The sequence below is a fragment of the Sesamum indicum genome, linkage group LG5, assembly GCF_000512975.1.
Source record: "Sesamum indicum cultivar Zhongzhi No. 13 linkage group LG5, S_indicum_v1.0, whole genome shotgun sequence".
Taxonomy (NCBI): domain Eukaryota; kingdom Viridiplantae; phylum Streptophyta; class Magnoliopsida; order Lamiales; family Pedaliaceae; genus Sesamum; species Sesamum indicum.
The window spans coordinates 12,720,357-12,747,558 of NC_026149.1; the positions used below are offsets into that span (position 1 = coordinate 12,720,357).

Below are 27,202 nucleotides of genomic sequence, written 5' to 3' on the forward strand. Positions count from 1 at the left end.
TGTAAAACCATATATCAACAAATTCTCATTTGCAGACACCAACAACACAACATACAACAAACATGATATTCAACGTATTTTCTCATTTCACGTACACAATCAAATCAAATCATCCAGCACTCATATACTTTCAGATAAATCCATGTCAGCATGAACCACAAAGTCATATAATAGTAATACCACAAATAAAAAGAACATATATAGATAATACTAATTATTTACTTACCTCGACCTTACAATGTTTCTCTCTACTCAATCGCTAATTGTCAGCCATTTCACCTCACCCCCGTATCCTCTGTTTCCTCCGTAATTGTGCGCGTCAGTGTCTGTGTTTTGTTTGTCTAACCATGACTTTCAATTTAACATATATATATATATATTTAGTGGGTGGTGAGGCGGTGGGCCTTTCCTCTAATTCATATATATATATGATATTATATCACTACTAAAATACATATATATATATATGATATTATATCACTACTAAAATACATATATATATATATATTATATTACTTACTAATATATATATATTATTTACATATATATATAATATTATTATTATTTCATTTATTTAATTAAAATTTCTCAAAATACCATTTACGTCCTTCCTAATTTTCTTATTAATATAAATTGTCCCAAAATATTATAACGAACTCCAATTTAATCCATTCAAGTGTTATTATATTCAATTATGGCCCATAATTTATTTACTAATTAACTAAGTTTCATAAAAATTTACCAATTGATCCCCCAATTATATATTATAATTTTTGGGTATTTACTAATTAACTAAGTTTCATAAAAATTTACCAATTGATCCCCCAATTATATATTATAATTTTTGGGCGTCACAATTATGTGCAAAGAGATGTTAATCATATAGGCACATAATTATGGATCAAATTAACCTTAAGTAGCGAAACCATATCGATTGACGCATGAGGATCAGCATCGTCTACAAGTCTATGGCTTTTATGGATCATGAACGCATCATCTTTTTCGTTGATTCGAAGTCACCCCACAAACATTTTCAAGATCTACCCTATGTTGGATCTTACTCCAAATCTTGTGCACACTGCGAAACATGCTTTACTCGCCTTGGTGGATTACTATTAGAGTAACATTTACACACCACAAATTCAAGGAATTTATGGTGAGGTTCCAAGGAAGAATGTAAAGAGAAAGAGAGGGGGAGAATTGAAGAGAGTATTGCGATCATCTCATTTTTTATCACATTTGTGTTTCTGTGTTGTAATTTGATCACAACCATGTACCATATTTATAAGTGTACATAACCCTATTTCTAAAAGAAGTCCATATTCCAATATATAATTTGAATACTACAAACTCTATCGTAGATAGGGTTTTTATCCCATAGGAGTCATTATCTCAACATGTATTTGGAAGACTCAAACTCTATATCAAATATAATGCATATTTGGTCACAATCCCACTAACCCAACCCAATATCCAACACACACAAACACACAGTATACTATATTTTTGGTTTCTAATTGTGTCTTAACTAACAGGATTGATGATTACTTGAATTAATGAACTTAACCTTTTGAATTTTAATGGGAATAAATCCGCAATCAGGGCAAACTTATTTGACTTTGGAGAAAAGGGATGGGAGTGATGAAATGAAACAATTAATATTGGAAGAATCTTCTTATGTAAAATTATTTGATCAAAAGAAATTTCAATTCAAACCCTTAGCTTCTAAGCTTGTGTTTAAAATGTAACATCACACTCCTAAATCAAAACGCGTTCGGACAATAGAAATTAGTTAATTCGCAAGATTTCTTGTTTATAGGATATGCATAGAGTGATCATATCTTAGAAAATGACATGCATGGGTTGTTTATAAAAATAACGACTAATAGCCATTATGGAGTAGTGGTTAATTAGTATTTTGTACGATTTTTAATTTTTTAACTATGATAATGAATTATAACGAAAAATTATATTTCTTCTAACGTGACAAGAAAATATTAGTTCTCTCCCACTGTGGCTCGACCCAATAGGATTCCAACCCATGTTTCCCTATAGAAGTTACGAAGTGCTTACCCTCTTTAGGTATCATCTACTTTATTTGATGGAATCAAGGGGTTAGAAAATTTCATAATTAATATTGGAATATTTGGTGAGATAATAATTTAATATATTTTATTTATGTTGTATGAAAGTATTGAATAATTATTGCGTGATAATTTTATTTTGTAATTATTTTTGCAGTTACTATAAAGAATAAAATATAAAATCGACAAAATCACTCCAACACTGTCACCCCTCTCTGCCCCCACCATCTTTTTCCACCAAAACCCCTCCCCTAGTTCCGCCATCTTCTTCCACAAAAACATCTTTTTCCACCAAAACCCCTCCCCTAGTTCCGCCATCTTCTTCCACCAAAAAATCTCTCTACCGTCATCTTCCTCCCTTCTCGCCGCCCCCAATGCCACTTCCTTAAACACCCTTTCTGCTCGCCAGCTCGTGGCCACGACCCCATTAATCACACAGCAAATATTAATAATAATCATTAATTTAGGGCGCCCTTGCAGTACTACATTTGTTGCAAAAATTTGAATAAGACAATTGGTTTTGGATGAGATTTAATTAGTAAACATTGAATGTATTTTTAGTTTGAGTCATAATCATGCGTGGTCCAAAATATCACAATTCTCAATTAATATATATATATAGGTATAGACCATTTGGGACCTTATTTCTGTTTGTTTCAGGTGGACTGAATTTGAATGTCTGCAGCTGCCATATGACAATTTGTCGGATATGTACCTACTTTACGTATATTGTCAAAATATATCCAAAAACTAATATAATAATACAACGTTTGTTGTCTTAAATCCAAAATGATATTGCACATGGACCCTTCAATTGCCAAATCCATCTTAAACAATTATCTTTCTGTCTTTAATATCCTTTAATCACAACAAATTTGACATAATCACAAATACTTTTGATTATTTGAAAAATTATAAATACTCTTCAAATAAAAAATAATTATATAACTATAGACAGTGAGGTAGACATTACTATTTTATTCTTGTTGGTTTTTTTCAAAAACATTTTGAAAGTATATATATATAATTGTATAATTTTTAATTCAACAGTGTATTTTGGTCAGTTCAGCACAAAAGTTAAATAAAAACTTAATGAAAGCTAATAAAATGAACCCGTTATTAAACAGATATTAAAATTAATAGAGATATTTATAATTTTTCATTTTCTACAGTAAAATACACACGTACAAAAACTACGAGTTCAAGAGTTGTACGTACATATGTATGTATATGTGTATTTATTTATGAAGAAGAGGAAGAAGAAGTTGGTATGAAATGATTAATAATTGCATTTTGCAATCCTAAAAAGAAAATATGGTCACGAGTTGTGTGTGTAATTGGTGGATCTTGAAAACAACATTACCTCTACCACATCTTCCCTCATTCATTTGCGTAAAAATAAATAAAAATTATAATTCGTAATTTATTAAAGTATTGTTGTTCGTCCATTATTAAAAATGAATAATAATCTAATTACTAATTATTAAACAGACGTTAAAATTAGGAAAATATTACTAATTTACGATAAATATTTAAAATTACACCAAATATAAAAAAAAAATTGATGTAAATTAGGGTATAAACAATGTATGCACTTTATGAGCTTTAATGAAATTGTATCATAAGTTGCTTGCCAATAGTAACCAAAAAGAAGAGCAGCCTTCACATGAATGCATCATCAATCAACATTTTTCACTTTCTTCACATCTACCATCTATCTACATTACACATTACACATTCCACACCAATTTTAATTATTATTTTTTACCATTAAAAAAATAAGAATTAATTTGTACGTGAAGGAGACGTGATAGAGTAATATTACACAAACTCTGGTAGAAACTTAATGATTATTTATGGGATATCGTATGATAAATTGATATTATTTTTTTTATTTTTATTGTAGAATATGATTATTATTATTATTATAAGATTTATATATATGAGTGGTATCAGCAACTCCACTTATCAATCATTACCCACAAAAATAGATATTATTGATTTTGATTGAAATCAAACTCAAAATAGATTTTAAGGGAAAAAAGAAAAAAGAAAAATCATTTAATAAACTGTATTTTTAATTATTTATTTAATAAAAGTGAAATGAGAAGCCGCCCTCGTCAACTTTTTTCCCTTCCTTTCTTCTCTCTTCATTCAACAACCCTTTCTGCAAGTCCACACACTTTCTTTCTCTCTCTACATCTATACGTACATACATACATACATACATACCACCACAGAACTACAATGTATAATACCTCAATGAATTCCCTTATTCTAATTCAAGAGCCCAGATCCATTTTCTCTCGTCTTCTCTTCCTTCTTGTTCGCTGTTGCAAAATATCTTTGTTTTTTTCATAAAATTTTCAACGCCCTTATGCAAATCTTGTTCCATCTTTTCACTATTTTTCCTGAAGAAAAATATCTTCTCCACGACATAATCTGTTAAATTTCTTGCCGGATATTCTTTTCTTATTCTTTGTTTTACTGAGAAAACGGAGTTTTTCCGTTGTTTTTGCTGCGCATTGATCAATTATTTTCTGGGTTCTTGATATCTTGATCTCCAAGATACTTGTATGCGGTAGCGCAGATTTGCTGTTTTGGTAAGTTGTCCAAGTTGAATTTTGACTCTTTGCTTAATTCTTGATATCTCCCTCGTACAATCTGGAAGAGAAGAAGTCTATGTTTAATTTCTCTTCAATTATGGTGATTATTACAACTTATGTTGCACGCATGTTTTTCACTTTCTTAGTTCTATCTACAATTTCTGAATGATCACAGCTTCCTTTCTTTTGTTTCCTTTTCTCTTTCTGGTTTTTACAGATTTCTTTGTCTTGGAAATTGAAATTAAAAGGAAAGATTTTTATCTCAGTAATAAAATGCCAATTCCTTTTCTTTCAACCATTTCTGTACTTTTTTATTTCCTTCTCCTGTCTCTGCCAATTAAAATTGAATTGTATGCGCAGCACTCATGACCAGCTGTATCTTCTACAGATTTTGTTGATAAACTGAACACTCCTCTTTGTAATACCTTTATCTCAAGATTCTTATGCTTATTGAGAATCTGTCTTTGGTGTCTTGTTATTTTCATTTGAACCCCTTGATCATTGGTCTTCAAGTTTGTGCCTCGCATATTTATTATCAGTTCTAGCCTTGATTAACTTTTTACTCTGAGGCCACTGTGTTTGAATTTTTATAATACCTTCAATGTTCGAGTGCATATTGTCTTAGATTCACTGGATCCATATGGTCTTACTTTCTCCAATTTGCAGCAAGCTTTACTTAATTGACAGTTTAGTATTTATAGTTTTCTAATGAACATGAAGTCGTGATTGTCTTTCTGTTGTCTTATTCAGCTTCAGTGTATTGCACACAATTGGTTTCGTGGGGTTTATTCTTCCGCATCGACCTCAGAACCTTCTTCGTGCTGAACTAGAGGGAGATGAGGGATGTGTTCTTGGCTGGGAAGAGCAGTGTCCTCATGCTTCCGCCCTTTAAGTCAATATGCCCGTATGAACAAGGATGATTGTGAGGGTTTAGGAAGTGAGGATGATGTATTCCTCTGGTCCAGAGACCTTGAGAAACATTCCCATGGCGAGTTTTCTTTTGCAGTGGTCCAGGCAAATCAAGTCCTTGAGGATCAGAGCCAGGTAGAGACTGGTCGACATGCCACCTTTGTCGGAGTCTATGATGGCCATGGTGGGCCTGAAGCCTCAAGATACATCTGTGACCACCTATTTCATCACTTACTTAGTGAGGCTTGTTTCCCATGCCCTTTCCTATCATTTAATTGTAGTTGCCGTGCATATCATTGTTGCTCTCCTCTAAGTGTTTTGTGAATGTGATTGTTGAACCGGGAAATGAAGATAATACCAGAGAAAGCAGCTATGTTTTCATTTTATCCTGTATGCGGGGATTCTTACATTCTGAATGATAATGTTCTTTTCCTGAGTCTGGTATATAGTTGCCATGGCTGGTTTCTCAGAAAATGGCTTATGACTCATTAGAATGATGATATACAAATGTAGAAGTAGTTCCATATAAATTGTACATAAATAGTATCGATAAGTCATGATATGACTGTCACCCTGCATTTATAGGTTGACTAGTTGATAATTATAAGGTGGCAGTAAAAGGACAACCCTACATACGCAAATGTTGTGGTGATCATGATGAAAATCTTTCCTGTAATTGTGTTATCAATATCATGTTTTAGCCGTACATCTGAACTGTTGTTGGAATAAAAAAAAGCCCTCAAGGGATGGTGGGTCAATTCTTCAAGTTAGTTGGAAGTGATTGTTATTTGGGTTATTCAGTCCATCATTTGCAGATTGCTTCACTTTTGTAACAATTGGGACATTATTTCTGCAGTATTATGAGATTTTCCGGTTTCCAATGCTGCCTGAGATGCCATAGAAAATGTAATGAAGGAGTAAACGAAAAACCCAGTTGGATGGTAGTCTTGCTTCTGGAGAACTAGTTTCTTGAGATTTTTGGGGAGAAAAAGTTTTGACAATTGAGATGGGTTGGATATGTTGGCCTGAAGGCCTTGATGTTTATTGAATTTGCCTGACATGATGTGTCAACTAATTCGTATTGTCAACATTGTCTTCCTTGCCTTTTGTTACTTATGAACACGAGTACAAATGTATATACATGTTTGATGTGTGTGTGTGTGCGCATATTACATATTTATATATGTATGTATGTCTGTATCTATGTATTGACAGGTCTTTGTGCTTCTCTTTTCCATCTCTGCATGGATCAAGTCTTATTGTACACTGTAGGAACTTTGGTCTGCATGATGCATCTGTAGTTTTATTATTCCAATTTGTTGATGAATTTGGTGTTGCACAACATGACCCTTCCTTTTCTTACAGGACTTGCACGAGAAAATGGGATAATGTCTGAAGATATTCTCAGAAATGCATTATCTGAAACAGAAAATGGTTTTCTAACTCTTGTTAGGAGAGCTTACGAAATTAGACCAGTAATAGCTGCAATTGGGTCTTGTTGTCTGGTTGGAATTATCTGGAAAAGGACATTATATATTGCTAATCTAGGGGATTCTAGAGCTGTAATTGGTTATTTAGACCAATCAAAAAAAATTATTGCTGAGCAGCTAACCAAAGATCACAATGCCAGCATGGAGGAGGTTAGGAAAGAATTAAAGGCTTTACATCCAGAAGATTCGCAAATCCTAGTTTTGAAGCAAGGGGTTTGGCGCATCAAAGGCATTATACAGGTTTGCCAACTGCAAAATGTTTCTGATAATCTGTGTTTTGACCTATATCCCTTTACATTTCCTCCACGTAATTCAAAGCTCACACTTGAAATATTGCATATATCTTAACTTAAACTTGCTCCTCGACCAGAAATTTATTTCTTGCATAAAATACATTTGGTAGCTGGACTCACTGTAGTACACAAATAGGAGGCCTAAATCTAAAAACATCACCTTTTATGGTTGTTGATTAATTATTTGATGCACATACTGCTCAGTGATCAAACTACCGCATCTTATAAAAAAATGTTGTGTTTTGCATATAGCTGATGTCTTTGTCCAATTGAGAACTTTTTCTGTTTCGCCATGATTGTGTTGGTTACATATAAAATGGTTCTTTAGTTCTTCCCTTTGTTCTCCTTTTTTTTCATCCTTTTTTTTTTTTGGGTTTCTACGCTTCCTTTTTGGCATAAGCCAATTTTGGTAGGCTATTCCCTGTGGTTTAATCTCTGGAAGTACGAGAACAACGTGAACAAAGTCTCTGGTTTAGTGCTTCATCAGGTCTTTTGTAAAAAGCAATCTTTCTCTTGTTGGATATTGATGAAGATTTTGCTGCTGCATGTTGGCTTAGCTCTCCATGCAGCAAATAGTGCAATTCCTTGTAATACTGGAACTCTGGTTTACTCCCTCAGCAGCAGAGAGCTTATGGTCTTTTTTCCTTTCCCGAATGAGAATTTCTGTGTGCTTTTTCTTATTGTTAACTCCTTGGATCATCATCATTCTGATAAATCCTCAAGAAAAAACGAGCATACTTCTTCCCCAACTTGTTTAAAGCTGCATTTTTGTATCAGTCACTTGTTCTTTAGTTTGATGCTCTGTGCAATTTATGTTTAGGTTTTTAAGAAGTTTTCATGCTTCGTTAACCTCGAAACATTATGGTAATGGTGCTGTGTGTGGCTCCTGATAAACTTTAAGTATTTGCTTTACCTTACATCTGAACAATCCATTTCCAAATGTTTTATCTCTTCTGTACTGTTTATACTTAAATCGTGATTTCCAGGTATCTAGATCCATAGGTGATGCTTACCTAAAGAGGCCGGAATTCGCTCTTGATCCATCTTTTCCTAGATTTCACCTTCCTGAACCTATTCGTCAACCAGTTTTAAGATCTGATCCAGCCATATGCACCAGAGACTTAGAAGCAAATGACAAATTCCTCATTTTTGCATCTGATGGTCTTTGGGAACACTTGACAAATCAAGAGGCTGTTGAGATAGTTCACAACAACCCAAGAGTGGTGCGTCCTAGGCTGTATTCTCGTTCTCTTGCTTAACATTGTTTATCGTATGCAATTCTGTTTATGTTTTTTCCTTGCATAGCAGGGCATAGCTAAAAGACTTCTAGTATCAGCCATGATGAAAGCGGCCAAGACAAGACAGATACCATATACTGAAATAAAGAAACTTGATTCGGGGGTGAGGAGACATGTTCATGATGATATTACTGTTGTCGTTGTCTACATAGATCATGGAATGTTGGATGATAAAACCTCTACACCTGAAATATCCGTACGAGGATTTGTGGATACCGCTGGACCATCAAATTTTAATTTTTCGTAGATTACGCTTGAAAGAAGGTCCAGTGTAGCCAATTTTGAGCCATGTTTTGTATCCTTAACTTTGATACTTTTTATCTGAATTTATCAAATTCTGTACACAGCCAATTAGTTTATGCTAATATTTCCGTTTATTTTCTGACAACCTCGTAGTTCCACAACTGTGTTGGCATATGTAACTTACACCGGATGTGGGATGTATGCCCACCAAATTGGATGGAGATGATGAAGATCAGTGTTTCAAAACCCAGTCCAGCAGGAAGCTTCAACCATCGATCGGGCCACAAAACAGGCCGATTGAGCCAAAAAAACTGCCTTTTTTTTTTTTAATGAAAATTGTCTGATTCAAAGATTCAACCGATGAATTGTGTGACCCAATACTAGGTTGATCAATCTAACATCCTACTGGAGACGAATGCATTGCTTCTTATAAACATTAGAATTCCTTGATTTCCAGATAGCCTCAACATTCATAATGGCAAAAAATAATGAATTCTTCTTGATTCAGAACTTTTTGGATCAAGAATTTGAGAGGACTACTGTGAAACGGAGATGTTTCCCGCGAGATTCACATTAAGCTTCGTTCGGAGCCACCAAGATTGAATTGCAAATGGACAATGGAAAAAAGTATGATCGCAAACTCGCGGACAGCCACCAAGATTGAATACCGAATGGACAAAGGAAAAACGTATGATCACATGTTTCAAACTGGTGGTTACACATTGCGCGGACAGTTCTCCAGAGGACTCTGCCTATGCCTAACACAAATCTTGTAGCTTTCCTGATTTTTCTTAAATAATTCAAGATTTTGTGAGACTCTACCCCAAATGTCTGTAGGCAGTACCATTGTGGTTTCTTTGACATATAATTCCATACAATATCCGATTCTGTAGAACCCATTTGTTCATTGAGTTGGAGGTTTTATCGATGTTTCTAACAGTTTCACAAACTCAGAAAAAACCCAAGAAGAAAAACATTGTTTCAACTGTCAAATGCTTCGAGCAAGGAGACGTGGCATAAACTTCACATGATTTTAATCTAGTGGTGCAAATCCATACTATTATTAACTAAATCTATGTAATTATGGACTCAAACAAGCTATAGAACTTCTAACATACAAGTCACAAGTAGCCTTCATCAAAACTCAAATCATAACACCATGTAAAATACACAACTCTTACTACAAATTAAAATAAATGGGAAAAATGAATACTGTTTCCTTGTCCAATGTCGCAAATCTTTAAAAGTGAAAGACCCAACGAGCAGAAAGAAGAAAGTACCAAAAAAAAGCAAATGAGAAACAGCATCCTCCACAATCATATGATCTGCATAAATCTCTTCACTCACCCTTTTAGGCAAGTCTTGACTTAGAAGCATTTCCTGTGAACAATCGATGGCCCAGATTCATCGTACTCTGCCTTAGCTATCCACATCTGCAGTTAAATGCGAAAATAATCAATCAGCAGAAATTCTTGAGTCTACCCAACAGATTCTCTTCCCTTCAATCTCAATAGTCATTCCAGGCTACCCAAATTATTTGGCTGCATGCCTTATCTTTGGAATAATCAAACTTAAAACTATTGCTCAGTGATAGTTTTGACCTTAATCATTCATTTTATAAAAGCCACCAGCTTCACACATTACACCAACCAAATGTGTATCCTAATTTAAGCTTTGTTCTTGGAGGTGTAGACAAAAGACTATAGAGTTTCTTGACAAAATTAAATGTACCTGCTGGAATGTGCTGAGAGAGGCCAAAATGGAACCTCCAATCCAGACACTGTATTTCCTCTCGGGAGGAGCCACCACCTTAATCTTCATGCTGCTTGGTGCCAGAGCTGTGATCTCCTTGCTCATCCTGTCAGCAATACCGGGGAACATGGTTGAGCCACCACTGAGAACAATATTGCCGTAAAGATCCTTCCTGATATCGACATCACACTTCATGATAGAATTATAGGTGGTTTCATGAATTCCAGCAGCTTCCATCCCGATCATTGATGGCTGGAAGAGAACCTCAGGACAGCGGAATCTTTCAGCGCCAATAGTGATCACCTGTCCGTCGGGCAGTTCATAGTTCTTCTCCACTGCAGAGCTGGTTTTTGCAGTTTCCAGCTCTTGCTCATAATCAAGAGCAATGTAAGACAGCTTCTCCTTTATGTCCCTCACAATTTCCCGCTCAGCAGTTGTAGTGAATGAGTAGCCTCGCTCAGTCAATATCTTCATGAGGTGGTCAGTGAGATCACGCCCAGCCAGGTCGAGACGAAGGATAGCGTGGGGGAGTGCATAACCTTCGTAGATGGGAACTGTGTGGCTGACACCATCCCCAGAGTCAAGAACAATACCTACCAACAAAGAGAAGAAGCAGACAAGTAATTTGACATAGGATCTTAGTCCTCTGAATATTACAGCAGAGAGTACAAGCTTCTTGTGCAATTCCAAGAATAAGTTACATCATCTGCTGCTGGTGCTTAGGCTAATGGCAGTTTCTAGAGCATGGAATGCAATCATGATATTTGGTTAATATTCAAGCCACAATATAGTTACAGTTACTCCATTAATCATTACATGAATTGCCAAAGGCTTTTGATTATACGGTCATGTTTTCCCATCAAGAAACAAAAAACAATATGAGAGACTAGCATCAGTGCTCTGCCATGGCAATCACTAGTAAAGTACCTATGGGCAATCAATCATATCAAAATCTATTCTGCAGTATGCACATAAAATGAGGTAAATTTCAGCTGATATTTTCAAGACATAGTTTAACTTCTGATTAAAGATTTTTGTCTTAGCAGTGACATTGAATAGCGTTTATATTTTATACAGGTCAAAAACACGTCCTTTTCTTTGTTTATGACAAACAACTGGTTGCTCTTATCTAACATCATGTAGCATCATTGTTAAAGCAGTGTCAAAGAAAAGAAGGGACCCTCAGTGATTTCCTGCATAAGTAAATACAAAAATGATGAAATAAAATAGTCTAGTGTTTCCTTACCGGTTGTACGACCACTGGCGTAAAGTGAGAGAACAGCCTGAATTGCAACATACATGGCAGGGGCGTTAAATGTCTCAAACATGATTTGAGTCATTTTTTCACGGTTAGCCTTGGGGTTGAGAGGAGCTTCTGTCAACAGAATTGGGTGCTCTTCTGGAGCCACACGAAGTTCATTGTAGAATGTGTGATGCCATATTTTCTCCATATCATCCCAATTGCTGACAATTCCATGCTCAATTGGGTACTTCAGTGTCAAAATACCTCTCTTGGATTGAGCCTCATCACCAACATAAGCATCCTTTTGTCCCATGCCAACCATCACACCAGTGTGACGAGGGCGCCCCACTATGCTGGGAAAGACAGCTCTTGGAGCATCATCTCCAGCAAATCCAGCCTGAAAATTCCAGATGACATAAAGTTAAGCCTCTAAACTTATAAAAGTGATGAAAACTCTCATTTCGACAAGCAGTTGAATTACAATCATTACAGGTACAATAATGAGTTTTACAAAGAATTGGAAGATATTTTACCTTGACCATTCCGGTTCCATTGTCGCAAACAAGAGGCTGAATATCCTCAGCATCTGCCATCTCTTAATGTGATCTGGAGAGAAAACAATGATCTTCAGTTTTCAGCAGAAACTACAAAGGCAATTTCATAAAGCATCTACGGCATCTGAAGTCAAAATAATTGTTCATGAACAACAATGTGTCACCCTCAGAAAATAATAGGAAACTAACAATGACAAATCAAATCAGATTGCTATGAAGACTGACTACATACTTGTCATGCAGAATCAATCCAGGAAGGTACATTGGCACCACCGGCATTACAAATTTTCCACAAAAAGAAAATTTAACCAATGACCCCGTGCAAAAGGAATCTCATCATATTGCTGCTAAATCTCATTATTGTTCTCCCCATAGAAATAATAACTGACTTCAATATTCAGAAACTGAAACGGGCTACCTCTCGAATATTTCCAATCATTACAAACAAGTTAAGGAATTTTTCCATATGCTTCGCAGATCAGTTCAGAAAAACGACCTTTAAGCACAAAAGCAGAAAAACAAAGACACCGGTGAAAATTCTTCCTCACTCCTAGAAGTTTACATACATCTTTGGTCAGAGTCAATAATTCCTAATTGAGTTTGGTTGTTGTTTCAATTTTAGAACTTAAACACCCAAATCTCGGAAATTTCAATATGATTAACATCAGAAATCACAGGGAGATGTAATTAATCAAACAAAAGCAAGTCACTGTATCCGTGTTTCACCTCTAAATCATTAACAGCCCTAAAAAAAGTCTGTAAAAATTCTTAAGTAATCTTGAAATCCCAAAATAACTTGGGTACAACAGAACATAAACCCTCCACCAATAATTCAGAAAACTCATTCGCAGATCCATGAATCCAGAATCAGAAGAAGCAGAAACAAACAGATCTCACAACAAAAACCAAACAAGAAACAATTCTTTCCACAGATCAAGAGAATCAGAACCGGTAAATGACAGAGACATTACACGATCCAGTCTTTTCTCTTCAAAATGGAGATACAAGACTAAATCTATCCTCCAAAAAAAACTGAACACAGAAACCGAGTCTTTAGTGAATGCGTAGAAATGTTTGATGACTAAGATCGTACCTTTGAGGCTTCGTAGGAAATGGGTCTCTCTGTTTTTCTACTCTGGTGTTCAACTCTCTTTCTCTCTCAGTCCCACTCTCTCTCTCTAAAGAGACCTCTGTTTTTCCTTTTGTCTGAGGTACCGCCCTCGTGTTTAAAGAAGCGGAAATGAAGCTCAGCCTCAGATGAAATTCAGCTTAAATGCACCTCAAATTCATAGATTACAAGATCACAGCCGTTGATGTTGTCATGATTAGCAACCCCGTGGTGTGTGGGGCCCATGACAGCATCACGTTCCTGGCAGATTTAGCTGGCTGGCTTGTGCCTTATGTGCAGTCGTGCTGTGAGGACATATTTGGCCCTCACTCCCCCATATGTCCTGATGCATCTTCGGAGGTCAATTTGGGACTTTTGTATTTTCACAATATATATATATATATAAGTTGAGTCGAGTTCTCATGACAAGAAAAATGAAGAATGTTATCTACTCAATTTGGTCCATCTTCTTTTCTCATCCACATCATTTCCTTTTTTTATATAACCAGTAATATTAATATCAGACAAAAATATAATTAAAAATTCCAGAATGACACAAGGGACATGGTTTGTCCAAGAGTACACACTTAAGGGCAAAACAGACATATCAATAGGAAAAGGAAATATTTAATGTTTTTTCTTTTTATAATTAAATAATAGTTCGTGCGGGGTTAGTGGGTGGGTGGTGGGTGGGTAGGTGGATGGGCAATGATAAAACCCTACGTGGGTTTACGGAAATGTGGGGCACTGTCTACTCAGCAACACTTGCCAAATCATGTGCCCCTACCTTTTCTTTTAAACTACTTCCACATAAATAGTTGACTATATAATATACATAAATGAGTAGAATTAAAGTTTCCAATAACTTGTTTTGATGTAAAAATATTGTAGAGAAGATATACTAATTATTGCCATTTCATCTTTCAATCTCTTAATTTGAGAATTGCAACCGTATCTTGTTCTGTAAGATTTGGATATTCCACTGTTTTAAATCATTCAAACTTGGATTCCAATTCATTTCATTACGTTAATTACAAGGATAATATTTATAAATAACATAATTAGTCAATCTCCATATCAATAGTAAATATTACAAATCTAATAAGTCAACTTGACAAAAATTACAATCTCCCAACCCTGAGATGTACAAATTACGCGTAACTATATAATTGTACAAAATTAAAAAAAATAACTATAGCCGCCTATAATTATTTAGACATTAATTCATGGCAGCTATAAAGAGTTTGATGAGTATATATGGCGTAGATGGCATCCTTGAGTCTTCCCATTAAACCTAGTGAGAAACACATATTTCTTGTACAATTCAGTATGTTTATTTAAATAGTATTGAAAAACTCTCCCAAAGAGTTATATCATCATGTGCTTAGAAGGTATATTAATGACTATCCACCAAGCCCCATACCATTTCAAGAGGTGGGACACCCCAATCCCATCTCTTACTACTAATTTTAGTCCAATCCACATTAATCCAAGATGTAAACATGCCCTAACTAAGCAATGGAGCTGATAGGGGTAATAACCCCTTTTGAACATAATAATGGAAACGCCCCTTGAATGCATACAAATAACAAAAACGGCACAAAATCCGCGCAACTATTAGCGGGTTGAGAATTGAATTATCAACCGTTGGATCTTTTGGCAGTAATTTTTTCAGATGTTGCCACGTGGAACTACCTAATATGGGTATTGAAATCTATAAATACGACTAATCATGAGCATTTATGGTATGTTTCATTTAATGTTCTTTCCATTGCATTCAAGCCTTCCAGTTTCGATCTCACTTATTCTAACTTAGTTGGGGACTTTCGAACAAGCCCAACGTACTTCTTATTCTCAAGATCCACATCTCAAGAAGCTTTGGATCACGCGTAACCCGACCTACAACCATAAAAGGTCATAAACCAACCCGTATAAGCGACCTGAATCAGGAGCAAACGAAAAAGCTTGCAAGGAAAATAGCACAATAGAGAAGACATGAAGCCTTGATGGAAGTGCACATTTGTAAAACTTGATCAAATAAAATTTAATGGCAATATTCGATAACAAACAATGTAGCATTCTCATAAAAAGATTGAAAATTAACAATTTCAAATTAAATCAGATTGCTTCCAACATTGACAACATATCATGATTATATAAATGGAGTTGGGTCAGATTGGCCCGATCGAATTGTCAAATAAAAAAAATAGATTGATTTGATTCAGGTTTTTTTGAGATTAGGCCGGTCTCAAGTATTGATATTCAAGATTGACTTAACCCAATGGCTTAGGACCACCTAGATCTGGGATTGGTTCTATTGGCCATTTTTTTCTTTTAGCACATATAATTTTTATTTTATTCTTTTAAGTTGATTATTCTAGTAGATTTTCTATAATTTTGAAACTTTATTTTTTTTTTATTTTTTATTGTTCTGATTTTAAAATTTTAGTGTATTAACTCATTAATACTTTTTGTTTATTTTTTTAATATTTTTTTTAAGTTCTTTTTGTATTTGTTTCTCGGGTAAATTATAATAACCTCTCATGAAGTTTGATATAATAAAATATCCCCTTATTGTTTGAAAAATTATCAATACCCCCTTGATTTTAATGGTTGTCTAACAATTAGTCCAATCCGTTAGGTTTCATTTTATTTTTTATGCTAAACTGATCAAAATTGCCTTGTGGGTTAAAAATTATAATTTTATTTATTTTTAATTTATTTTTTCATCCACCCCATTTGTCTTCTTTTTATAAGTTTTTAATTTTATACATCCATCCAACGATTACATAATTTTATTAAACATGAGGGGGCATTTATAATTTTTCAAACAATAAGGGGATTATTCATAGTTATGACAGATCTCAGTGGAGCTCATTGTCATTTACCCTTATTTTTATCTAAATTTTTTATTAATAAAATATTATTTAAATTGAATATATAGTCAGGAGAACACCTCAATTTTATCAAATAAATGAAACAAGGGCTTTCGAACTTGGTCGGAACTTGGACTAGGGCTGATTCGAGTCTCAATTGAATGTTTTCATGTCTTAGGTCGAAATTTGAAAAAAAAGCCCAATTATAACCTATTTATTAAAGACATAATATCACCCCAAGATTGGTTATAAACAGTGGTGAAGCGATTTCAGACCCAGCTAGAAAGTCAACAGCATAAAGAATTGCAAGATGAATAAAGTCAACATCATAGTGGCCAAGAATCAATCCTCGAAAGCGAAAACCATTTTCACCTCTCAAAATGCTCATGGTTAAAAGTAGTGAGGAAGAATCCAACGCCGTGGGACAGGTAAAATGGTAAATTTCTTTCCGGCTCCAAGCAGCCTCCGACTGAAAAATTACACCAATAATTTAGCAACAAGCACACAGTAAATCTTCAGGCTGGCCCATTCTTTTGGGGATTCCGGGCCCAGAATTGCTTCATCACATTTTTCATTTTTTTCACAATTTTCATCTTTTGATTTCGAACCTCCAAAAAAATCTTGCCCAATTTCTGTATAGCTACGTCGCCCGCTGGAAAAGTAGGAATCGCAATTTAATTAACTACTAGTATAATGCTAAGAGCTATACAGATTCTTGGTTCTTCTCCTTCCTCTTCCGGGTGTTTTTCCCTTCCCCACAAATTAAAGAAGCCCCATTCGAATTTTTCTCTAATATCAAGAAAACCCATAGAAGCAACAGTTCCAAATTTGTCAAGAGCACATTCTTTGGCTTTTCAATTTCGCCAAGGTTGTTTCTTTCGAGCTTTCCAAATGTCATATCATCATTCTGAGTCAACCCTTGATGGAGGTTCACCTTCTTCATCATCATCAACATCTATTGCAATTCAGTCAGCTGTGAGTGCTTCTTCTTGATTTTGTTTTTGTTGGTACTGTTACTCAGTGTTTTGTTTTGAGTTAATTGAATTTTTCTTATCAAGAACCCTCTTCTGGATTGACATTAGGTGCGTTCTGGTGGTTTTTGGGCTTTGTAGTTATATGGGTATTTTTATTGTACTAAATTGCAGGATCAGATATTGATTATTTCTTGTTTCTCTGTGCTTCACAGGATTTACTGTAGGACGGTTTTGTTTGATTTGTTTCCAGCATGCAGTGCATTAAATTCTCTATCGTTAGTTGGGTGTAGTTGCTCTATGTTTGCCTCTAAGTTAGTTTTAGTCTATTTGTTTCTCACATTTCACGGTATTGTGTTGACTGAACTTAAACTGGGTAAACTTAGTTTTTAGGCCAACAATTTATGTGTATCTCTATTTTGAATATGTACAAGAAACATCTAGGGAGAATGATAGGTTTATTCTCTGAATTTCTCTTGTAGAATCCCTTACCAATTTGATAAGAGAGATTTTAAACACTTATTGTATTTTACCTATTACTTGGACACCTTTTGGCAATTGCCTCTAACGGGTGCTTGAACCGATGTTAGTTGCTTCTTATGGGGATCAACTCAAGCCAATTATGCTAATTTGCTTAAAAGAGAAGTCCGTGTTTTCAACCTCTGAGTGGTTCTTCTTTTGAAGTGACCTCCCTGTTATGCGAGAACCACGGATGGAATAAAGTAAGTTATATGAATGTTCGGTTCATGAAGTGACTGGAGCTACTTTTTCATATGTGATCACTCAGGAAACTTTGTGCAAGGAGATATCTTCCTCTCTAGTATCAGGAGGTTGTCAGTTGAGGGATGTCTTACGTACTTAAAGAACTTTAACTGAAGTTATAGAAAGAGATGAATAGGTGCTCTTTTATTGTCGGAGTCTCATATCCGCAAGATAAAACTTTTTACTAAGTGCTTGCTGCAGTTATAATGCATCTTTGGAATTTGGAGAATTCTGGTTCTTTTGACTGTAATTCTGACATATTGCAGCACATATGTTGTAAGTTTGTCGACTGCAGTCTTTGTGTTAATAGGATATTTCTTGTCTCTTCATTAGTGGCTTTATCTGTCACTTATCATGGTTTTATGAATATACCTTGAGCTTACAACAAACTTCATGTCTGGGCTTGTGTTTTACATTTACAGTCATTCCTGTCTTTTCGTTTCGCTTGTTATTTTAAATTAGCCCTAGTTTCTGACAATTTTCAGGGTAGTACTCGGAAAATCAATTTCTGCCAGTGGTGTGGTGGCCCAACAAAGCATGAGATACCCGACGGGGAGGAAAAGGCAAGAGCTATTTGCACACACTGTGGGAAAATTACTTATGAGAATCCAAAAATGGTGAGTTTTAAGGGATGGTTGAAATAACAAGAGAATTACAAGGTTCTGTTTGTGAGTCATTTCCGTCGTCATTTGGATTGCAACAGTTGCTACAACAATGCTTTACATATTTGCTGCAGATCACATTGCATGCAGTGCAAGATTGAGTATCGAAAGAACTCGTTCATGAGAGAAAACAAGAAAGGGTGGACACAGAGATTGCATGCTTTAGGATAGTACAGAATTTTCAAGGGAAACATGTTAACGAAAGATTTTGATTTGAAACTTGAATTTTATCTACTCATAGAAATTTATAAAATAACATTGAGAAATTATGTGGGCTTTAATAGATAAACTTGGTTGGCTCTAATTATTGAAGGGTTATCCTAATTTGTTTCACTGAAACAAATTTTCAATCTAGGCCTGTCATCAGGGAAAGTTTGTGTTGAAGCTGCTTGCACGTTTCTACTGTTTGCATGACTGTCGTGGAAATTGTTGTGTGCTCTTTGCGCACTGAGTCTTTATTCTAGCGAAATCAATAGCAGCAAGGATTAAAAAAGGTTCAATTTTTTTTCCACTTTGTAAATGGAATTGAAAACTCATTCTCTCAGAAATAATGAGACTAAAGTGGTTATTCAAGCCAGACTTAAGAGACTTCAAGAAGTTTCAGTAACTCTATAGCTCTGGTGTCTAAAATGAAACCTAAGATCTTCTTACACTGGTTACTACTAGTATCTATGATTTGATGTTGGGTAACTTGGGTTAATAGGTGGTCGGCTGCCTCATCGAGCATGAGAACAAGATACTGCTGTGTAAACGGAAGATTCAACCGTCATATGGCCTTTGGTAAGCATTGCTAGTAGAAGTATCTCTTGGAAAAGAGAACCTCTGCTCCTGGCAACACCTTTTTATTCCAGATAAGCATAGATTTTGAGGAAAGTTCTATCTTCCGACATTTCATTTATTGTTATTATTATTCTTTATCTTATCATCCACTGCATGAGTAGGACGCTTCCTGCTGGTTACATGGAGATTGGGGAATCTGCAGCTGAAGGGGCGATTCGGGAAACATGGGAGGAAGCAAATGCAGAAGTTGAAGTCCAGTCACCATTTGCTCAGTTGGATATCCCTCTTATTGGCCAAGTAGGAGAATTTCTTATTTGAATTACATTATTTATCTGCATTCTGGACCTCCTCTTATATTCTGCTTCTATGTTAACAGACTTACATTATTTTCCTGGCAAAGTTGAAGAGACCTCACTTTTCGCCGGGCCCAGAATCATTGGAATGCCGGCTTTTTGCACTTGAGGATATTCCTTTTGATTCTTTGGCATTTTCGTCCATGCTCGTCACTTTAAAATTGGTGGGTTCGCTTCTCAAATTCTCAGACCATTATCTCTGTTGATAATTTATCCGTCTAATACTTATTTATATTTGATGTATATATTGTGGGCATAGTACTTTGAAGATAAAAAGGTTGGAAGACCCAAGTTTCACTATGGCATCATAAACAAAAGGTGATTCTTCATACCAATCTACTCAATAGATCTATAGTGCTTACCATTATCTGAAGTTCTGTTGAGAGACAGCTGTGAGTTTCAAAGGATTTCGAAACATGTATATGATTAAAAAAATTGATGATATTCTACTATAACGCTAACATAAATGAAACAAAGTGTTAGGTTTGTCTTTCCAGTACTGTTTTTAAAGCTGAGGAAGAGCTTGGGTACGAGTAAACATCCAGAAAAAAGGGAACAGATGATAGATTGCCGGCTTAGATTTAGGGAAAATAGAGTCATGTAAATGCTTGCATCAGAACTGTATGCAACCTGCCGTGTGGTGGTTCAATCAATCAAGTTTCTTCACGATTTTTATCAGCTTTCTTACATTTTTCTGACATGTACTAGAAATAGTCGTATCCTCTCCTAACAGAATGTTGACAGGCCTGGTACGAGCCCATCGGAGATTCACGCCTACACTCTGGATCATCACTTGAAGTGTTGACAACAGGTTGATTTCCCCTCCCGTTTCTTCAGCCATTCAGACAAATGAAATTGTAGATTGAGTTGATCCGTCTGTCCTAGACAGACACATTATCGTCCCTGTACAAGTCTTTGCTTTTCGTTTTATGATAATCCCCGTCATGGTCGATATTTTCTGTTCCCAGGACTGAAATGCATGAATTATGACCGGCATTATCTCAATTATGCAATCTTATTCGTATTCAAATTCAATCTATTTATATATGAATTGAGCCTGAAAATATCAAACAATATGGATACAGAACGAAGAGGAGCAAGCTTGATGTAGAGTTGATGGTGAGAATGGACAGAAAACACTTCCCGACCAACGAAACAATCAGATAAATTTTAGAAAACAGCAAAAATATTGAAAATTCTTACTCAATTTCAGTTTGTCATAATTAAATCAATTGCATAATAAATGAGAAATGTATATTTATATTTGTTTTGATTGCTTATTTTTCTTGAATTTTATATGAACAAAAGCTGATAATTAAATGTCTACTTTAATAGGAAAAATTATTAAATGATTATTACTTATATAATAATGGCTGTCATTGACGAGCCCATTTCAAAAACCAAGTTTTTATGTTATTATTATTAAGTTATATAAAAGGTGATGCTATTAAATTAAATAGTTCTTGGAAAGATAAAGTCTTATCCTCGTCATTTTTATTTTTATTTTTTTTACCAAAAAATAATTTAAAAAGAAAAAGAAAAAATGGGCCCCGTATTTGCATAATTGTACCCGCCATGGCAATTCTTATATTTAATTTATATTTGTTTTAAACAGTAAAAGATGTAAGACTTGGACGAAAATGCCCCTACCATCTCTCCTCAAGAAATCAGCAATCAACTCTCCGTCTGGTACCCACAACAAGCCGCTGACCACACAACATTTTCAAGAAGAAAACTTGCAAGTTTGTCAAATCGTTTTCACCCGCTTCTGGAAACTCAACAATGGCCTGCTCGATTTCAGTTCACAGGCCGGTGATCTACTCTAAGTTGCATTCTCCCCCTGCACCCTCTTTCCCACCATCGACCTCGCTATTCTTTCTTGAAAATGTTTACAGAAATGAGAGTTGCACGAATTTTAGTAGTGGTAGGAGAAAATTTAGCAGAAATTTTAGAGCAATGGTGCAGCAAACCGTGCAAGGGCCTTCAGCTGCTTATGCCAAAGAAATGGAAAGACTCTCTGCTAAAGAATCTCTGCTTCTTGCTGTAAGATTCTCAATTTGTTTTAAGAAATTTCACTTCTTTTTACTTAACCCATTTCACTGTTTAATTGGTTCTGTAATTTTCTTGGGGGTATTGGACTATGGGTTCGATTTGTTTACTTCAAATTTTTAATCTTAGTTTGCTTGAAGTTTTCACTATTATAATAAAATAAGAAAGTGGTTTGCTTTCTGAAAGAGATTATACGTTTCTGTGGCTATTTTCAGTCACAATTTATTCAAAGCTTTTTCCTTTAACTTAAATGTTTCCAGTTTTTCTGATTCCCCCCTTCCGATTTAGTGAATAAAAACTCAGGTTTTCTGAAAGATTTTAGCTTGATGTGACTAATGTGTATATGCTAATAATTCTTACCGTTAATCCCCCATGGCCGCCCCCCCCCCCCCCCCCCCCCCCCGGGTTTGTATGTTTTCAAACTTTTGGTGTTGTTACTTTGAGGAATATCATAATTTAGGTACAGGAAAGCTCAAAGACAGGGATATAATATCAAGCATGTTATTTACTTATGCTGCATTCCTAATCTTATGTTTGAATGGAAGCAAAATTTGCCTTTTGTTTTGCATTTTGCAAGAATGAAATCATTTTGAGGCTAAGCAATAACCATTGAAGTTCTATCATTTGTGCTTGAATGTGCTTGAAGTTCTATCATTTGTGCTTGAATGTGTTTCAGTTCAAGGATGCTGGGGGATTTGAGGCATTGGTAACTGGGAAACCAACGGATGTGCAACGGATAGATGTGAATGAGAGAATAGTTAGTCTTGAGCGGTTGAATCCTACGCCGCGACCAACGACGTAAGTTTTTATTCTGTCAGTGTGGGTGTAGGAGAGTTTAGTATGAGATGTTAATTTTGTGTTTTCGGTTATTCAGGTCTCCTTATCTGGAAGGCCGATGGAATTTCGAGTGGTTTGGACCAGGGAGCCCAGGGCTCTTTGCTGCTCGGTTTTTATTTGAGTAAGTTATATTTCATATCATGCTAATTTACGGTGTGCTATAGAGAAAGACATTATGTTAGATTAAGCAGGTAAATAATTCTATGGGTCTCCTCCTACAACAAGGGAAACCGTCTCTTTTATAAACTTATTCGGGTGGGAGGAGAATTCTTTTTTTTTATAAGTTTGGTGGGGGGGGGGGGGGGGGGTTAGGATTAGTTTCATAAAAATTAAAATGAAAAGAAAATTTCAACTACCTAGTATGCTATATTGAAGACTGAGATGAAATAATCCATTCACTGTCTGAATACTTACTGAAATGTTTTAGCACACAGAAATGGAAGACAATCAGGAAGGATCGTATCATCAGAGCTGAAATTCCGAATGTCTTTGACGCCAAATAAATGATCGACATTACTGTAACTAGAATTGTCACGACCCCTCCAACTATGAATGTTTTTAGCCCTACCTTTTCTATTCAGATCTTCACTTTCACTAGTAGGATGGTGACGAGAAATAAAGTAATCCATATAGCTGCTCTTATTACATAATGCATGTAACCCCAACCAAAACAACATAGAGCATATTCTTGCATAAAGTGGGTATGGCATAGTCGGACAATTGAGATGTCCTTCTGACATAAATTGCCCCAGCTGAAACCAAGAATGAACCAGAAGAGCAACAAGACATGTTGCACCCAAATTGAATTCCCACTTGCTCACTTTTGACACTAGTGCTAAAACTGAAAACCCTGCTCAAGTACATGACAGTGTCTAAAGTGCTATCAGGTTAAGGTAACAACCTCGAATAGATATTTGGGCTAGAGCAGAAATGGCTCCAACAATTATGTCTTAGCCTCTCTTCTCCAGCAGTGATGGCCTATGGTGTGATTTGCTGTCATCTTCTACAATTTTATATGTGTGAGATGCATGCATAGACACTTTGTATTTTTGTTACTTGCAAATATTTTCATTACTCTAATAGTTCTCAGCAGAAACAGGAATTCAGTTTAAAAAAGGGGGGGAAAAAGGAATTCGATTTCAAGGAAGTAATAGTCTGATGTGAATTACATTGTTTCGGCAGGAGGTTTCCTCGAGAATTGGCAAATTTATCAAAATTGGATGTGGTGATCAAGGATGGATATGCAAAAGTTGCAGCAAGTGTGAAACTATTGAATTCGGTGATTGACTTCTTTTTAATTAATTTTTATCTTTGTTACATGTTGGAATATGATGTTCCTCCTGATTATGGAACTTCTCAATAAGTTTGGTCCTCTTTAGCTGACGAGCGGCTATGGAACTTAGAAATTTATGGAAATAAATCATTCAACTGAATTCCTGAAAGTATTTGAACAATGGAGATTCTTAATCATTTTTGTTCAACACACTAAGAATAGAAATTAGTGAACTGAAGTCATTAGTTGACTGCAGCTCTTCTTCTCCTCCTATTCCTTCATCATGTTTTCTTATTCTTATACATGCGCTAACAGATATTCCTGATGAAGTGCAGATAGAAAGCAACTTTATCATCTCCAGCAAGTTATCTGTTGAGGGGCCACTTCGAATGAAAGAAGAGTACCTTGAAGGATTATTAGAATCCCCAAAAGTTGATGAAGAATCCATACCACAGCAGCTAAAAGGTGCTTTTGGTCAGGCAGCTAGTACACTGCAGCAGCTCCCCGTTCCTATTAAGGATGCTGTGGCTGGTGGAGTGAAGGTCCCTCTTGGTGAGCATTTCTAAATACCTATAGCACTGGAATTGCCAACTGTCTTATGCGAGAAAAAGTATCAAATTTTCACCTTTCACTAGTGTATCATCAAGCAGAACAAATATTAGTTCCTTTCGGGTTGTACGTGATTTTTCTTGGGTATTTATAACTTTGATTTCTTTTCGAATGGTGCTAATTTTCTTTTGAAACATTGATAGGTTTCTTTTAGGTTCCTTATTCTTTTGGAATTAGTACTTCTCGTCACTTCTCGACTAGCTTTGGTAATTATATTGCTTCATTACGAACTCAGCATACCCTCAAATGTTTTAAACTGGCAGAAGACTTTGCGTATGCCTTAGCACTTGTAAAGCCAAGTCACGCCTGATAAGTTGGCACATAGAACACTGCTAGTTCAAACGACTTACAATTTTGGCTTCGGCTGAATGTACATAGTAGTTCTCTAGTTCTGGGAGTTCTCACGTCAGCAGTTGCTGATCAGGTTCATCTGGAAATATCTCTGCTATTGTACTATTAGATTCTTATGGAGGAAATCGTAACTACATCAACCTGATTGTTTCATCCAATTCCGTCCTATTTAATTGCTTTTTTATTTTCTTTCAGACAGTTTCTTGCAATGTGACTGATAAAAATTTAGAAATTCGAGAAGTTTTATTTATCGACTTATATATATATTGCTTATTTCATACTCGCCTTTCTATGACCCCAGGTGGGACATTCGAGAGGTGGTTTATGATTTCTTATCTCGACGACGAGATCCTGGTAAGTTCTTCCATCATTCCCTTTGCTCTTACTTTACAAGAAAGAATGGTATTAGTGCTGCGACTTGGCAGTCATTATAAATGCATATACGGGTTGCTCCCAATGGTAGCCTTTTCTTTAAATTTGTGGTAAAGTTTCTTGGACATAGATTAAATAAACTGTGTTGGAACAATGTCATCATGTATTACGGCTCAAATTTGATGCACTGGATGCAGATATTAAGAGATACAGCTGGAGTGCCTGAAGTTCTTACAAGACTGGATCCAGGACCATCACCTGCGTTCGAACCAATAACCGAGTATGAAAGTTGAAGACAATTAAAAAATGGCGTAGTCGTACATTGTAAATTCTTACAGAAATGACACGTATACTTCTCACCGTTGCCATCCCAAATAAAGCAAACTTCATTTCTCTCCTTCCTTTGTTGTTCCGTTTTATTACTCAATTGGCAGTTGTATTTTTACAAATTTGACAAGTTAATAGTAATGTTAACTGAGGAGAAGTGGTTGATATGATGCAGGTAACAACTGGTAAAGGGTTGTTTCTGGAAAGTAGATATGAGTTGGGGTGCTGATGTCTGTCTGCTTCACTTTTGTGAATGATGTTTACATGTTATGATCCTCACACCACTTTTTCTAATATTATTGTCAAAAACTCAGACTTTGGTTTACAATACTTAAAGCTACCTAAAGAATCCGTTGTTGCAAATTGTTACTCATTAATTAATTGAAAATGATGTACGTAAGACTTTGATATTTATAAGTCAATATATCAGTGGATATATATATTATATATATATGCATTATTGAAATACTTACGCTGTCTCCTTGAAATTTACTTAGTCATAAATTTTTTATAATTTGAAAAATTATACTTAGTACTTTATAACGTTTGTTTCATTTCAATAAATAGATCCATCTATCAATTAGATTTACGAAATTTGTTGGCATCAATAACAAAAGTTGAATGGATATTCATATCTACAGTCGATTGATTTATCACAAACTTATTGCAGCTCAAATATATATTTTCTGACCAAATTATTCTTATATGTCTTTGCATTCTAATGCAAGCGATCAAGAGGTACATCTTCATCTTTATAAGATAGTTTGTTCAGAAACGATTGGTATGACGTATAATAAGTTTATAATAAGTCAATTAGAAATATATATAAATTTTTATTCAACTTTTTTATTGATGTTAGCAAAATTCGTGAATTTTACCGAATCAATATACTTATTTTTTAAATAGAAACAAATTTTTGGGGTACAGGTATAATTATTCCTTAATAATTTGCTCCACATTTCGTCATTCACATTCTAGAACAAATGAACAAATACATATATATATATATATATATATATATAAGGAAGTTATCTTGCACGCAAAGAAACAACAATATTTATTAATTAGATGTATAGGATTAAAAAAAATTAGTTGGTTTGCCAAACCAATTTATCTTCTTGCATCGAATTTCATGACCTATTCAGTGCTAGTGCTACATTTTCATACATTTTCTTTTTAAATAACATTATAAATATTTTCATATTTTTTGAAAATTTATAAATACTTTCATAATATTTGATAAAATTATGTAATTATTGGATGGAGATATAAAATTGTCAAGTTTGTCTTTACTGTATTTTTTTAAAAAAAGAATTAAAAACTTATAAAAAATTGAACGGGATGAATGAAAAAAGTTTTAAAATTATAAAAAAAGTATCACTTAGTCCATAAAATTATAA

The 27,202-nt window shown here is 35.0% G+C and overlaps 4 protein-coding genes across 5 annotated transcripts; 3 read left to right on the top strand and 1 right to left on the bottom strand.

Moving 5' to 3' along the window:
• LOC105162489 (probable protein phosphatase 2C 43) lies at positions 4,238-9,065 on the top strand. The gene is made up of 5 exons (XM_011080518.2): positions 4,238-4,687; positions 5,441-5,837; positions 6,965-7,329; positions 8,369-8,605; positions 8,691-9,065. The coding sequence occupies exons 2-5, from the start codon at positions 5,534-5,536 to the stop codon at positions 8,925-8,927; spliced, it is 1,143 nt and encodes a 380-aa protein (XP_011078820.1). The 5' UTR covers positions 4,238-4,687; positions 5,441-5,533; the 3' UTR covers positions 8,928-9,065.
• Positions 9,984-13,734, bottom strand: LOC105162490 (actin). 2 transcript variants are annotated; one of them, XM_011080519.2, is made up of 5 exons: positions 13,566-13,734; positions 12,452-12,524; positions 11,922-12,315; positions 10,655-11,268; positions 9,984-10,356 (listed from the first exon to the last, which is right to left on the bottom strand). In XM_011080519.2, the coding sequence occupies exons 2-5, from the start codon at positions 12,509-12,511 to the stop codon at positions 10,291-10,293; spliced, it is 1,134 nt and encodes a 377-aa protein (XP_011078821.1). In that variant the 5' UTR covers positions 12,512-12,524; positions 13,566-13,734; the 3' UTR covers positions 9,984-10,290. The 2 variants fall into 2 exon arrangements, with proteins under 2 accessions (XP_011078821.1, XP_011078822.1); XM_011080520.2 differs by having other exon boundaries at positions 13,444-13,734.
• On the top strand, positions 16,812-21,009 carry LOC105162491 (nudix hydrolase 23, chloroplastic). The gene is made up of 7 exons (XM_011080521.2): positions 16,812-17,431; positions 18,675-18,806; positions 19,555-19,631; positions 19,793-19,928; positions 20,008-20,148; positions 20,244-20,302; positions 20,729-21,009. The coding sequence occupies exons 1-7, from the start codon at positions 17,150-17,152 to the stop codon at positions 20,787-20,789; spliced, it is 888 nt and encodes a 295-aa protein (XP_011078823.1). The 5' UTR covers positions 16,812-17,149; the 3' UTR covers positions 20,790-21,009.
• On the top strand, positions 21,621-26,077 carry LOC105162492 (probable plastid-lipid-associated protein 13, chloroplastic). The gene is made up of 7 exons (XM_011080522.2): positions 21,621-22,027; positions 22,710-22,831; positions 22,908-22,991; positions 24,053-24,149; positions 24,479-24,695; positions 25,405-25,457; positions 25,673-26,077. The coding sequence occupies exons 1-7, from the start codon at positions 21,767-21,769 to the stop codon at positions 25,766-25,768; spliced, it is 930 nt and encodes a 309-aa protein (XP_011078824.1). The 5' UTR covers positions 21,621-21,766; the 3' UTR covers positions 25,769-26,077.

Excerpts from the sequence above, each read along its gene's own strand:
- LOC105162491 (XM_011080521.2), top strand. The coding sequence starts at position 17,150 with ATGCTAAGAGCTATACAGATTCTTGGTTCTTCTCCTTCCTCTTCCGGG. Across the intron at positions 17,432-18,674 it reads CTATTGCAATTCAGTCAGCT|GGTAGTACTCGGAAAATCAA; the intron begins GTGAGTGCTTCT and ends GACAATTTTCAG. Across the intron at positions 20,149-20,243 it reads TGCTCGTCACTTTAAAATTG|TACTTTGAAGATAAAAAGGT; the intron begins GTGGGTTCGCTT and ends TTGTGGGCATAG.
- LOC105162489 (XM_011080518.2), top strand. The coding sequence starts at position 5,534 with ATGTGTTCTTGGCTGGGAAGAGCAGTGTCCTCATGCTTCCGCCCTTTA. Across the intron at positions 7,330-8,368 it reads GCATCAAAGGCATTATACAG|GTATCTAGATCCATAGGTGA; the intron begins GTTTGCCAACTG and ends CGTGATTTCCAG. Across the intron at positions 8,606-8,690 it reads TTCACAACAACCCAAGAGTG|GGCATAGCTAAAAGACTTCT; the intron begins GTGCGTCCTAGG and ends CTTGCATAGCAG.
- LOC105162490 (XM_011080519.2), bottom strand. The coding sequence starts at position 12,511 with ATGGCAGATGCTGAGGATATTCAGCCTCTTGTTTGCGACAATGGAACC. Across the intron at positions 12,316-12,451 it reads ATGGAACCGGAATGGTCAAG|GCTGGATTTGCTGGAGATGA; the intron begins GTAAAATATCTT and ends TGGAATTTTCAG. Across the intron at positions 11,269-11,921 it reads CGCCAGTGGTCGTACAACCG|GTATTGTTCTTGACTCTGGG; the intron begins GTAAGGAAACAC and ends CTTTGTTGGTAG.
- LOC105162492 (XM_011080522.2), top strand. The coding sequence starts at position 21,767 with ATGGCCTGCTCGATTTCAGTTCACAGGCCGGTGATCTACTCTAAGTTG. Across the intron at positions 22,832-22,907 it reads CCTACGCCGCGACCAACGAC|GTCTCCTTATCTGGAAGGCC; the intron begins GTAAGTTTTTAT and ends TCGGTTATTCAG. Across the intron at positions 25,458-25,672 it reads ATCTCGACGACGAGATCCTG|ATATTAAGAGATACAGCTGG; the intron begins GTAAGTTCTTCC and ends CACTGGATGCAG.